Source organism: Nerophis lumbriciformis, linkage group LG26 (genome assembly GCF_033978685.3).
Source record: "Nerophis lumbriciformis linkage group LG26, RoL_Nlum_v2.1, whole genome shotgun sequence".
NCBI classification, from domain to species: Eukaryota; Metazoa; Chordata; class Actinopteri; order Syngnathiformes; family Syngnathidae; genus Nerophis; species Nerophis lumbriciformis.
The window spans coordinates 26,945,234-26,958,972 of NC_084573.2; the positions used below are offsets into that span (position 1 = coordinate 26,945,234).

The window sequence follows — 13,739 nt, forward strand, 5'->3', positions numbered from 1 at the left end:
GGAAGTAGAGTCATGGGTGAGGCTGGGCCACATCAAGTATTCACTTCAGAATCACGTTTTAACCAGTGTTTAAATTTGTTAACTACTTCTACCAGCAGCTATAGTGACCCTGAAGTCATCAAAAATGTACATTTGAATGTAAAATTTGCATATTTTTACACTAATTTAAGAGATAATTTAACTTGCTTAACAGAAGATGTTCTTTTGTGTTGCCAAATGTGTTTATTGTGCTGTAATTTTTAGGGCTGTGAATCTTTTGGCACCACACAATTCAATTAGATTTTTCGGTGTAACAATTAGATTCAGACACGATACTCTATTCAAAAATCTTCTCGATTCAAAATCAATACTTTTTTTACTAACATTGGGTGCCAGTTCTATGACTAATTACATTGCTCCATAAAATGGACAAACAGCTTTGATCAATGTTTATATTACTTAAAAGAAAAGTTTTGTTTAATAAAATTCCACCCAAACATTTGATAAAGTCAAATACAAATAGGGCAACAAGAGAAGTATCCAACATTTCTCCTTTCTAAAGCAAATATGTACAGCAGATATGGGCATCTACATCAGCAATGTGATTTGCCTGAGTGGCTGAACAGGGTAGATTGAAAAGAAGAAAAAAAAAGATTTAGAATTTTTGCTGTTTGCAAAATTTACTGTGTCTTACGTAATGACATAATTACATAACACATGCATGCGCATTAACTTTGGCCGTTGTTGGCTAATTATAGCAATTTAGATAGCGTTAGCTGTCATCGAATGTACCGGGTACTTAGCTGTCATCGAATGTACAGTATATTCCATCATATCAACAACATGACTGCAAATTGTTTGTTGCTTCCCTTGGACTGCTTTTGTATGTGTACACACGCTCACTGCGCGTACGTGTTGACGAGACCGAGTGAGTGACCGCCGTAAACAGCAATCATTTTATTTGGGCCGGTAAAAATTTTAATTTCATAAACTTTGTAATTGTAAAAAATATAGACAATTGTCAATCAAATGTGTTCTGTTAAACCACTAATAGTAACATAAGCTAGCCGGTGGTAATTTTTGTCTTAGCGCCGTGTTCTTTCAAGTTGCATTCAAGATTGTCATAACATATTAAACTATTAACCGCCATGGTTGCGCGGGCCGCAAAAACACTAAACTATGAAGTTAAGTAAAAGGCCAGCTAAGTTGAGTATAAGGCCACGATTTTGATTCATGTTTGTTGCTAAGTTGTGTCTCCCACTGCAGGGCCAATTTTGCAAATTAGACAACTAAATACTAAGGGTGTCAATAAAAATAGATTTTCATATTAACCGCGATTCTTATTTGTAACAATTCTTAAACAATCAAAATCATTGTTTTCTTTTTTTTTTTTCTCAAACTTCCATTTCCAGCCACTCAGGCAAATCATATTGTTGATGTAAATGCTTATACCTGCTGTACATATTTACTTTAGAAAAGACAAGTGTGGGATACTTGCCTTATTTGTATTTGACTTTATTAAATGTTTGGGAAGCCTTTTATTAAACAAAAACAATTTTATTTTAAGTACGGTAATATAGAAATTAATCAGAGCTGTTTACCTATTTTATGGAGGGATGTAGTTAATCTTTGAACTGGTATCCAATGTTATTAAAAAAAGTACAGATGTTCAATCAAATCATTTTCCCCAAGAATTGAATCGAATCGTGTGGTGGCCAAAGATTCGCAGCCCTACTAAATACATTTACATTTTTGGACCAATTTATGAAATTTGCATGATTTCCCACTGCACACTTGATGATCTCTTACAGCATAGTAATTTGCTGCAGTACAGTGGTTGGGATATACTGCATTATTTGCACATAGATTACTTGAAAAGCGGTGATGCTGGAAATTACTTGTCTTCTCTCTACTTTACAGGAGACAGATTTTGTCTGTTTTGACACAGGATTTGACCGCTTTGACAACTACGAGATAGACTCTCTGTTGGGCTCCTCATCTAAGGACAGTGACCGTGAAGTTATAAGTGATTCTGACCCAACCCAAGTGCCAGAGGACCCACCAGAGGAGAAGGAAGAGCGGTTGATTGACAGCAATGTAGTCACTGCGGATATTGGCATCGTCCCACATGATCAAAGTGCCTCTTTGCCTCAACTTGATGGTGCAAACAAATCTCCCTCTACTCAAGAAGGACTGCCTGACACAACAGCTGTACCTGATAACACTAGCGGAGTGGCAGGGGACCAACAGAATGAGCAGAGAACAACCATAGCCTCTTTTCTTGAAGATATTGAGTTAGAGAAGCATGAAACCAAAGATGTCCACCTTGAGGAGGACTCTCTGCGCAAAGATGATCTTGTGTCAGAAAGCCAAAAAACCATGACTTCTCAAGGAGAGGAAATTTTAGATTTGAAAACTTCCTTTGGCTCGACCTTCGACGCCGTCGTCACAGATGACGACTCCACCACGAAAGTCACTGCATATGAACAGGGGGAAATGTTTGAGGATCTTTCAAATGAAGAACATGATATGGACGAGAAAAGATCAACTTTATCTTTTTCTGAAGAAGAGGAATCTTTTTCTGAAGAAGAGGAAGCGGACAGTTCGACCAAGCCGGTGACAACACATATCGACGAACCAAAAACCAAGGAAGCGAAGGTCGCATCAACGCTATTTGATGACCTGTTTTCAGCTGTGACTGGTGGAGTGAAGACTGAGGGGGAAACAAGTTCAGAGGAAGAGGATGAGGAAGAGCCAGACTCAGAAACCCATGAGGAGTTCTTGGAAGCACCAGAAGACACTGCAGCAGAGGACACAGATACAGTCCTTACCGATTCACCGAATTCAGCGTTTACTGAAGAAAACGAAACACTGGGTAACGTAGATTGGATCGGTAGAGATTCGCCAGATTCTGCATTTGTACACACTGAAGAAAACGAGGCAGCAGATAACCTCGACTCGATCAGTAGAGATACGCTAGATTCTGCATTATTATATGCTGAAGAAAACGAAGTAGCAGATCACGTAGATCGGATCAGTAGAGATTCGCCAGATTCTACAGTTGTACAAGCTGAAGTAAACGAAGCAGCAGGTAACCTAGATTTGATGGGTAGTACTGTTGCACAACCCGAAGAACACAAAAGACATGATAGCCAAGGTTTGATGCATAGTGATTCAACAGACGCTGCATTTAGACTCCCTGAAGAAAGCAAAGTAACAGAAAATCTAGATTCACCAGAACAGTTGGTTGAGGAACTCTTGTTTGAGCAGGACGATGGTTCTGAGGACACAGACTTCAAACATAAGGATCTTCGAAGTCAAACACCAAAGTCCATTGATGAGCCAGTACAACGAGAAGAAGATTTTGTATCGCGAAAAGAACCACGTGGTCACTTGTTTAACCGAGTGTCAGATGAACACAGTGAAGCTGTAAAGGATGACGAAGCGCAGGTTATCAAAGAAGATACACACGACAGCGGCATTGCAACGGAGCAAATGGACAGCTTACATGAAAATGAAACAGAAATACGTGAAGAAATTCCAGAAGTTCCAGAAACGATCAGTGATGAGTCAAAAGGGATGGAATCCTTAGATTTGCTCCGTACACCTAAGCCTAAAACCACAGGAAATGACATCCTACTTGATTCTGAAAGCAATAATCATCAACAGGACGAGCCACCTACGGACGAGGGACCCCTTGGCGTGCACAAAGAGAAATCTGAGGAAATAGAAGAACTACTTGAGGATGAAAATGCACTTTATTTGTCAAAGTCGTATGACGCACAGACTAAGAAACCCTCTACAGTGACAAGTCCACCCCCAGTTCCAGAGCCACAGTACAGTGACCGCATACTGAGGCTGACTCTGCTGCAAGGGCACTACACCATAGAGAAGATGGTGCGTTTCCAGAAGCTTCTAGGTCTCAAGAATCTCTACAAAGTGGAGGCCATGTTCTCGGACCTGGACGTCGAGTTGCAAGCTACCCGTCTCGCACACACGGGCACAGTGCAAGACATCGAAGAGGCGCTAGAGAACATCTTGGAGAACTCAGAGAATACCATATTGGATGAAATTGAGAAGATGCTGGATAGCCGCCATGAGAAATATGACGACGAGCAGCGAATGGGCATGCTAGATGAGGAAACGGAAATACTGGATGACTTCCAGGAGCTTGCCTTCCACCTGCGACAGAAATATTCTGCAGCGAGCGATAGCGCACCTTTGGCAACAGAGAAAGCGTCAAATAATGACCAGGGTAGGTCTGTTTTTTTATTCCAATCTTGTGTCATGTTTTGTCTTACCACATTGACCCAATTATAAGACGATTCATGTTTTTTCAAGTCCTATTTTGTGGAGAAAAACAGACGAGTAGAAAAAACAATCATAAAAACATGTGATTGAAACGTTGAGGCTCGTTTGTCTAAATTTGCAATAAAATTTATAAACGTTCGCAAAAGTCCAAAATGTCTCACCAGGCAGTATCGTATTTCTTAGCTGCTCTGCAGTTGTTGTTGTTGTTGTTGCTTCATTTATCACCATACATCTTCAAATTAGGGGTTTGCTGTCTGGAATAGATGTATGCTGTCTTTAAGTTAAAGTGGAGTGGTAATTGTTTTTGTTTTTTTGACAACACTCCGTGGCCACAATAATTCATTAGGTTGGGCTCATGACGCAGTAAGTTGAATTCAATGATGCGGACATATCTTTCACTGGATGCTTAATTTTCTTTGGAGACTTTATAAGTGTAAAGAATATGCAACTATGATTATTTGATCATTGTTTTTTTTGACAAATATGTTAAGTACACCTTTGTGTCTTGCTTTTGTGCTATTGTGTGCTTAGCTGTTGTGTAGCTGCTAGCTCCTAGTAGCCTATATACTTTCCAATTTGGTGCAGTTAAAAATTCCATTCATTGTACCGAAAATATTGTCTGACTAGAAGAAAAAAGAAGACATAATTAACTGTTTTGAGCTACCCTTAGTAGCCTTTGGCTTACTGTGTTTACCTTTTTGTAAATGTCTTGACTAAAAGCCAAGATAAGACCCAGCCGTGTGTGCCTATTGGAGGACATCTAAGCCTTATTCACGCTGCAGGTCAATTTGGATTTTTTTGCCCTTATGCCACCTGTTCCAGATTTTTTCATGTTCGTTGGAACTGTGAAATTTTTTGTTTTTCATATCCGACCCAGACCTCTTTCGTATTTGGATATAAATCTGATATGTAGGCCATCCGTCCTCAATGTGAACGCTCCGGTCGCATGATTCATCTGACCAGAACGTCATCAAAATGTCATAATTATTCACCAAAATAGACAGTTACAAAATAGGTAGTTGACAACGGAGCAGAAAACAGGTAAAAATATTATGTTCTAGAAACTCATGTGAAAGTGTTACCACTCCTGTCTCCGACTGCTCGTCCACAGACACGCTCTTCAAGCAGAAATCAAAGCAAAATATCCCGTAAAACTGCCAAAGTTAAAATTCTTGTACTCTTCCTTCTTAATCTTTTACACGCAATAATTCCGTTCAGAAAATTTTGAGTTACATTGCACAAAATTCTTGAAATGCGCCAGTACTGAGGCTGACTACAGTGGAAGCCATATTTGTTTACTTAAGTAAACAAATATGATTTCACAATAGAAATCTTTTTTTTTTGTAAAATGAAAGGCAACTAAAAAGATTGGATTTGACAAAACAAATTTTAATTAAACATCTGTCCTTACGGTGTGAACGTAGCCTTAGATCGAGTTGTCCTAACTTTTTGACTGGGAGGCCGCATTGGGCTTAAAAAATTTGTAAAGTAACAATATATGTGTGTGAGAAAATGTGTGTATATGAGTACACATTATTGTAATAATATAATGGATATATAATTAATAATTAGAATTAGTTTTTAAGAGTATGTCAACCAACGTTCACTCAAAGCAGCTAAAATGTGCCAAACATGGATAAGTGTGGAGAGAATGTTTTGAATGTTTCCCATCATCCCTTGTAATGGGTGGTGTAATTTAGACTTTTTTTTTATGTTGATTGGACGTTTTTTATAATATCCAAAACGTTCAATGAGCACGTTGTGTTGTGTGAGACCATGTTTGTTGACTTGTTGTGGTGGTTAATTTTTTTTCTGGGCCATGACTAGGTAAGGTTGTTTAGATTGGGCCATATAAGTAAATGTTGTGCTGTCATTGTCGCAAGTATAATTAATGGTTGAGGTACTTTTGTTGGCCACCAGATAGCGACTAAATGGCAGCTATCAGACTTCTGGCTTTTTGTATATGGTATGAATACACCGCTCCCCGCCATGGTTTATTGAACTCGTGCTGGATTGCGGGCCAAATTGAAGACGCTGACAGGCTGCACTTGGCCCGAGGGCCGTAGTTTTGACACCCCTGCCTTAAATGTAAATGTCTGTTTTGCACAAGTTAGCGCGCTACCAGACTGCTTGTATCGAAGCGCTTGTATCTGAAATTTTAGATGCAAGCTGATATGTTTTTTTGTTGATAACAGACCGATATAAGGTAAGGGTGCACCGGTACAACCATGATACGGTCTGTACTTCGGTTTCTAGGCTATGGTTACGGTTTTGTTTTAGCAAGTTTTTGGGTGTTAAGAGAACCAACTTTTTATCTTCTCAAAGTTCTCTCTATGTTGTGCTTGTCAGCAAAAACTGGATTCGGCAGTAAACAAAGTCTCAGTGGTGTAGTGATTACTATAAAACTTTTCTTTCAACTTACCAGTCCCTAAACGCTACACTTTCCAATGGTAAATTACCTCTTATTTCCTGACTACTTGTATACACCAGTGCTTCTTGTCGACAATCTTTATCTAAAGTTATTGTTCTCGCGAGAAAATACCGTCTTGTATTCTGGGTAATACTGTACTTGCCACAATTATGATTCGTTGTCGTTGTGTTTTTCAGTCATCGTAGCTCAACCTGAAGATTGGCCTGCTATGGTTGAAGTGGACACACCTAACATCTCAGAGGTAGAGAGTGACCACAGCCTCACAGAGCTTCCGGAACAGGCGACAGAAATCCAAAAAGAAGAACAGACCATTGCAGATGAAGCGCATGTGTCAGCGGATATTACCGTGGGGGAGGATGGCGGACACTTCAACAAAAACAAAGAAAACCTGCCAAGTTTCAGCGTGTCGGACGAGATGCAGAAGTTTCCTCAAGCCACACTGGAAAATCCCTTAGACGTGGGCCTCGGTGAAGTGGAGAGCTCACCCTCAGGTTGGTAGTCAAAAAACAATATTTTTGTTCAAACGGGTATTGGTTGTAAAACTAGAATTGTAATGTCATAGACGACCACAATGTATCCTACCCAATCTCTGGATGTTGTCATCCATTCCAAAACACAATATAAAATCAGTGTTAGATTTAGATGCTCTGTGGAAGTATCCTTCAACTTGTTTTTACAAAATGCTAAACATTTTGACAGAGATTGCATTTTGGCCAATTTACATTCAAAATTCTGACATATGTTCTGCAAATATGAAATCACTGAGGCAGATGATATACTCCAATGTATCTAACCGTGAGACAACAAGAACTTTAAAAAGTCTACTCTTTCCTTTAAACCAGATATAAGTGTTTCCTTTCGGGTTTCCGTTTATTCATTAGTGGTTATTTGTTATACAGGGGAGTGCACTTTCTGATGTACAAATGGATATATATTCTTCAATTTGTTTACGTAGGATCTTCGGACTCCGTGGATCCATCACCCGAATTACATGAGGAAGAAGGGGGAATACTCTGGTATGGATTTGCCTTAATGCATTCCGTTGCTGCATCGATCAAGGCTAAAGTTCCCGAGTGGACACTTATTGTAAGTAAAGGAGCTGAAGTCTCAACATTACTTTCATCAATGTGTTGCATTTCACTTTATAAAAATAACACTAGAGACTCACTAAAATGCTAATCTCGTAATCTTCTAGTTAGCTACTGAATCATTCGAATTAACTTATAATTCATAAGAACACAATAAGACATTACATTATGTTTGTGTCTTTTTTAGGTTAGAACAGAGTTCCATATCATGCACGTCCACTTCAATATGTATACTGTACTTATTTCCTGAGTGCACCAATCAGTGTTCCCAGATGAAAAATTACAAATTATCTACCAGAAGCTTAAAATTATACTATTTTGAGGGAAATTGCTGTATTTACCCGATTTGACGGCAGCCATGACTGGTATAGTTTATAATGTGGTTTTACCTTTTAAAGTGGACCTACAGGTAAAAGCCAGTAAATTAGAATATTTTGAAAAACTTGATTTATTTCAGTAATTGCATTCAAAAGGTGTAACTTGTACATTATATTTATTCATTGCACACAGACTGATGCATTCAAATGTTTATTTCATTTAATTTTGATGATTTCAAGTGGCAACAAATGAAAATCCAAAATTCCGTGTGTCACAAAATTAGAATATTACTTAAGGCTAATACAAAAAAGGGATTTTTAGAAATGTTGGCCAACTGAAAAGTATGAAAATGAAAAATATGAGCATGTACAATACTCAATACTTGGTTGGAGCTCCTTTTGCCTCAATTACTGCGTTAATGCGGCGTGGCATGGAGTCGATGAGTTTCTGGCACTGCTCAGGTGTTATGAGAGCCCAGGTTGCTCTGATAGTGGCCTTCAACTCTTCTGCGTTTTTGGGTCTGGCATTCTGCATCTTCCTTTTCACAATACCCCACAGATTTTTTATGGGGCTAAGGTCAGGGGAGTTGGCGGGCCAATTTAGAACAGAAATACCATGGTCCGTAAACCAGGCACGGGTAGATTTTGCGCTGTGTGCAGGCGCCAAGTCCTGTTGGAACTTGAAATCTCCATCTCCATAGAGCAGGTCAGCAGCAGGAAGCATGAAGTGCTCTAAAACTTGCTGGTAGACGGCTGCGTTGACCCTGGATCTCAGGAAACAGAGTGGACCGACACCAGCAGATGACATGGCACCCCAAACCATCACTGATGGTGGAAACTTTACACTAGACTTCAGGCAACGTGGATCCTGTGCCTCTCCTGTCTTCCGCCAGACTCTGGGACCTCGATTTCCAAAGGAAATGCAAAATTTGCTTTCGTCAGAAAACATGACTTTGGACCACTCAGCAGCAGTCCAGCTCTTTTTTTCTTAGCCCAGGTGAGACGCTTTTCGCGCTGTTTCTTGGTCAACAGTGGCTTGACACGAGGTATGCGGCAGTTGAAACCCATGTCTTTCAAGCGTCTCTTGGTGGTGGATCTTGAAGCACTGACTCCAGCAGCTGTCCACTCCTTCTGAATCTCCCCCACATTTTTGAATGGTTTTTTTTTCACAATCTTGACCAGGGCGCGGTGATCCCTATCGCTTGTACACTTTTTCTGACCACAGTTTTTCCTTCCCTTTGCCTCTCCATTAATGTGTTTGGACACAGAGCTCTGAGAACAGCCAGCCTTTTCAGCAATAACCTTTTGTGTCTTTCCCTCCTTGTGCAATGTGTCGATGGTTGCCTTTTGGACAGCTGTCAAATCTGAAGTCTTCCCCATGTTTGTGTAGGCTTCAGAACTGGACTGAGAGACCATTTAAAGCCCTTTGCAGGTGTTTTGAGTTAATCAGCTGATTAGTTTGTGGCACCAGGTGTCTTCAAAATGTAACCCTTACACAATATTCTAATTTTGTGACACACGGAATTTTGGATTTTCATTTGTTGCCACTTCAAATCATCAAAATTAAATGAAATAAACATTTGAATGCATCAGTCTGTGTGCAATGAATAAATATAATGTACAAGTTACACCTTTTGAATGCAATTACTGAAATAAATCAAGTTTTTCAAAATATTCTAATTTACTGGCTTTTAACTGTAATATGCAAAACCGACTTTTCTTACCTATTATTACCTGTGTTTGTCTATTTAGGATCTGCATAAGTCTCAAAATGTTTAAATCAAACCATGGAGGCATGGCAGAGATACTTATAAAACAATGTTGCCTTCTTTTATACTTCTTCCAGAATCAGAATCAGAATAGTTTTTATTGCTATCGTTTGAGAACGGGTTCACAAACTAGGAATTTTTCTAAATGAGCTGTTTGGAATTTGCCCCATTTGTGACCTTACTCCCAAGTATGACGTCAGCGCATTATCCTTATATGGTAGAGATTTGCCCAAAGAGCTTTGTGTGAGTCTGCCATTGTTGTCCATAAGCGCCTTCTTTTTCACTATCCTCTTGTTGTGGGGCAGACTGGCTCGTACATGCATCCTCCGCTGTTGCCATTTCTAATACAAAGTGGCATAGAGTTCGAACTTAATTTTTCAGTAGACTCCATATTTAAGTGCTAAAAACTACAACAAAGATGACGGGGAGAAGACAAAGTCGAAATGGAGGCACGTAAATTAGACCGCCCACAACACGGCGCTTCCTGACAAGACGGTTAGAAAGCAGCTTGAATATGGTCTGTAAAACATAATCTATGCAACATTTTCACCAAAGAACCACAATTACATATTATGTAGACCACAAGAAAGTGTTTTAAATGTAGAAAAAAAATCATATGACCCTGTTAAATAAACTGAAAGCCTTGTTGAAAATAAACACTGCCACTGACAGAACAGCGCCCTCACGTGGCTGTAAAGAGGCACGTGAGACGATGCACAACATCATGCAAAGGATGTAACGTGTTTTTAATTTAATTTTAATTATAATTTTTTTTTTTTGTTAAACGGCATGTATTAAAGGGGTCTTATTATCGTACAATATGGGATTTTTTATTTTTGATTGGTTTAAATTTATTTCGAACATGTATACAGTATGAATATGATACATCACATATTTCACATACTTTCATTTTTATTTACAACATGGCCAAAAAGGAGTAGGAAGAAGCAACGCTTATCTAAACCTCCCATTTTTTCACTTCATAGCAATTACTGACACACATGTTCACTTCCTGTTCTCAATTTACATCAATCAATTATCTTGATAAGTTAGTTTGTTGTGATTCACTTAATAAGATGGATAATATTATTTTCAATAAGTTCATGATGTGAATCATAATTCCTCTTCTTTGTACTTTGTAAACACTTAGTTTGAACAGCCTCTTAAACTGGATAATATTAGTGCATTGTTTTATTTTGCTTAGTTCATTCCATAATTTAATCCCACATACTGATATAATAAAGGTTTTAAGTGTTGTACGTGCAAACAATTGCTTTAAATTTGATTTTCCTCTAAGGTCATATTTCTCCTATGTTGAGAATACTTGGATAGCTGGGTATTATTTGCTTTGTGCATAATTTTAGCTTTTTGCAAATCCACCAAATCATTTGAATTTCAATATCTTTCTTTCTTTCTTTAGTTTATTTCGAGCATGAACACACTTACAGCATAATACATCACACAATTTCATATAATTTCACTTCACATCATGTCCGAAAAGGAGTAGGAAGAAGCAAGGCTTATTTAATCCTACCCTTTTCCCACTTCAGAGTGTTTACAAATATATACGTTCATTTACTGACTTATTTTTGTAGCACAATGACATCCGTGAATGATTGATACAGCAGTTTTGGTAATAGATAATTAAGTCAGTCATGATAAACCTACTGAGATGAAGAATGTCTTATTTTCAATAAGGTTGAAAGTAGGGATGTCCGATAGTGGCTTTTTGCCGATATCCGATATTCCAATATTGTCCAACTCTTTAATTACCGATACCGATATCAACCGATACTGATATCAACCGATATATGCAGTTGTGGAATTAACACATTGTTATGCCTAATTTGGACAACCAGGTATGGTGACGATAAGGTACTTTTTTTAAAAATTAATAAAATAAGATAAATAAATTAAAAACATTTTCTTGAATAAAAAAGAAAGTAAAACAATATAAAAACAGTTACATAGAAACTAGTAATTAATGAAAATGAGTAAAATTAACTGTTAAAGGTTAGTACTATTAGTAAACCAGCAGCACGCACAATCATGTGTGCTTACGGACTGTATCCCTTGCAGACTGTATTGATATATATTGATATATAATGTAGGAACCAGAATATTAATAACAGAAAGAAACAACCCTTTTGTGTGAATGAGTGTAAATGAGGGAGGAAGGTTTTTTGGGTTCGTGCACTAATTGTAAGTGTATCTTGTGTTTTTTATGTTGATTTAATAAAATAAAAAATAAAATAAAAAAAAACGATACCGATAATAAAAAAAACGATACCGATAATTTCCGATATGACATTTTAATGCATTTATCGGCCGATAATATCGGCCTGCCGAACATCTCCAGTTAGAAGTGTTTCACATAATTCTTCTTCTTTGTACTTTGTAAGCACTATTCATTTGAACAGCCTCTTAAACTGGATCATATCAGTACATTGTTTAACGTCTTTATTTAATCCATTCCATAATATAATTCCACATACTGATATGCTAAAGCAGTGGTTCTTAACCTGGGTTCAATCGAACCCTAGGGGTTCGGTGAGTCGGCCTCATGGGTTTGGCGGAGGTCAAGACACACCCGACTCATCTTGTAAATACAAACTTCTCCCTATCGGCGTATTAAGGATACGGCAACAGCAGAAGTCACACTGATTTGCAGGTGTGTAATTTGTTGTGAGTTTATGCACTGTGTTGGTTTTGTTCTTTGAACAAGGTGATGTTCATGCACGGTTCATTTTGTGCACCTGTAAAAAAAACATGGTAACACTTTAGTATGGGGAACATATTCAACATGAATTAGTTGCTTAGTAACATATTGGCTCTTAACTAGTCATTATTAAGTATTTATTAATGCCTTATTCTGCATGGCCTTATTATAAGCCTAACCCTCTAACCCTGGCCCTAACCCTCTAACCCTAACCCTAACCAAATAACTCTAAATTAAGTCTTTGTTACTTAGAATATGTTCCCCTAGTGTCCAAATAACTCTAAATTAAGTCTTTGTTACTTAGAATATGTTCCCCATACTAAAGTGTTACCTAAAACATATAACTTTGTCTTGAATTTGAAAAAAAAAAAAGTATTTTTATTTTTCACTAAAGAAGGGTTCGGTGAATGCACATATGAAACTGGTGGGGTTCGGTACCTCCAACAAGGTTAAGAACCACTGTGCTAAAGGTTCTAAGTGTGGTACGTACATACAAATGTTTTAAATTAGATTTTCCTCTAAGGTTATATTTCTCCTTTTTAGTAGAGAATAACTGTTGTACATTATTTGGTAGCAGGTTATAGTTTGCTTTGTATAGTTTAGCTGAACTTCAATATTTTTGACTCAATAAATGAAGGGTTTGTATGTTCTCTATATCCAGAGGTGGGTAGTAACGCGCTACATTTACTCCGTTACATCTACTTGAGTAACTTTTGGGATAAATTGTACTTCTAAGAGTAGTTTTAATGCAACATACTTTTAATTTTACTTGAGTATATTTATAGAGAAGAAACGCTACTTTTACTCCGCTACTTTTATCTACATTCAGCTCGCTACTCGCTACTAATTTTTATCGATCTGTTAATGTACGCTTTGTTTGTTTTGGTCTGTCAGACAGACCTTCATAGTGCCTGCGTTTCACTAATCAGATGCAGTCACTGGTGACGTTCACTCCGTTCCACCAATCAGATGCAGTCACTGGTGACGTTGGACCAATCAAACAGAGGGTCACATGACCTGACTTAAACAAGTTGAAAAACTTATTCGGGTGTTACCATTTAGTGGTCAATTGTACGGAATATATACTGTACTGTGCAATCTACTAATACAAGTTCCAATCAATCA

At 38.0% G+C, this 13,739-nt stretch overlaps 1 protein-coding gene across 2 annotated transcripts in view; it reads left to right on the forward strand.

Moving 5' to 3' along the window:
* mia3 (MIA SH3 domain ER export factor 3) overlaps positions 1–13,739 on the forward strand; it is a 46,950-nt gene that overhangs the window by 8,792 nt on the left and 24,419 nt on the right. For both annotated transcript variants that reach the window (XM_061987084.2, XM_061987085.2), the window contains exons 4-6: positions 1,900–4,234; positions 6,898–7,212; positions 7,677–7,807. In XM_061987084.2, coding sequence (XP_061843068.1) covers positions 1,900–4,234; positions 6,898–7,212; positions 7,677–7,807 — 2,781 coding nt within the window. The remainder of the gene's footprint in view (positions 1–1,899; positions 4,235–6,897; positions 7,213–7,676; positions 7,808–13,739) is intronic.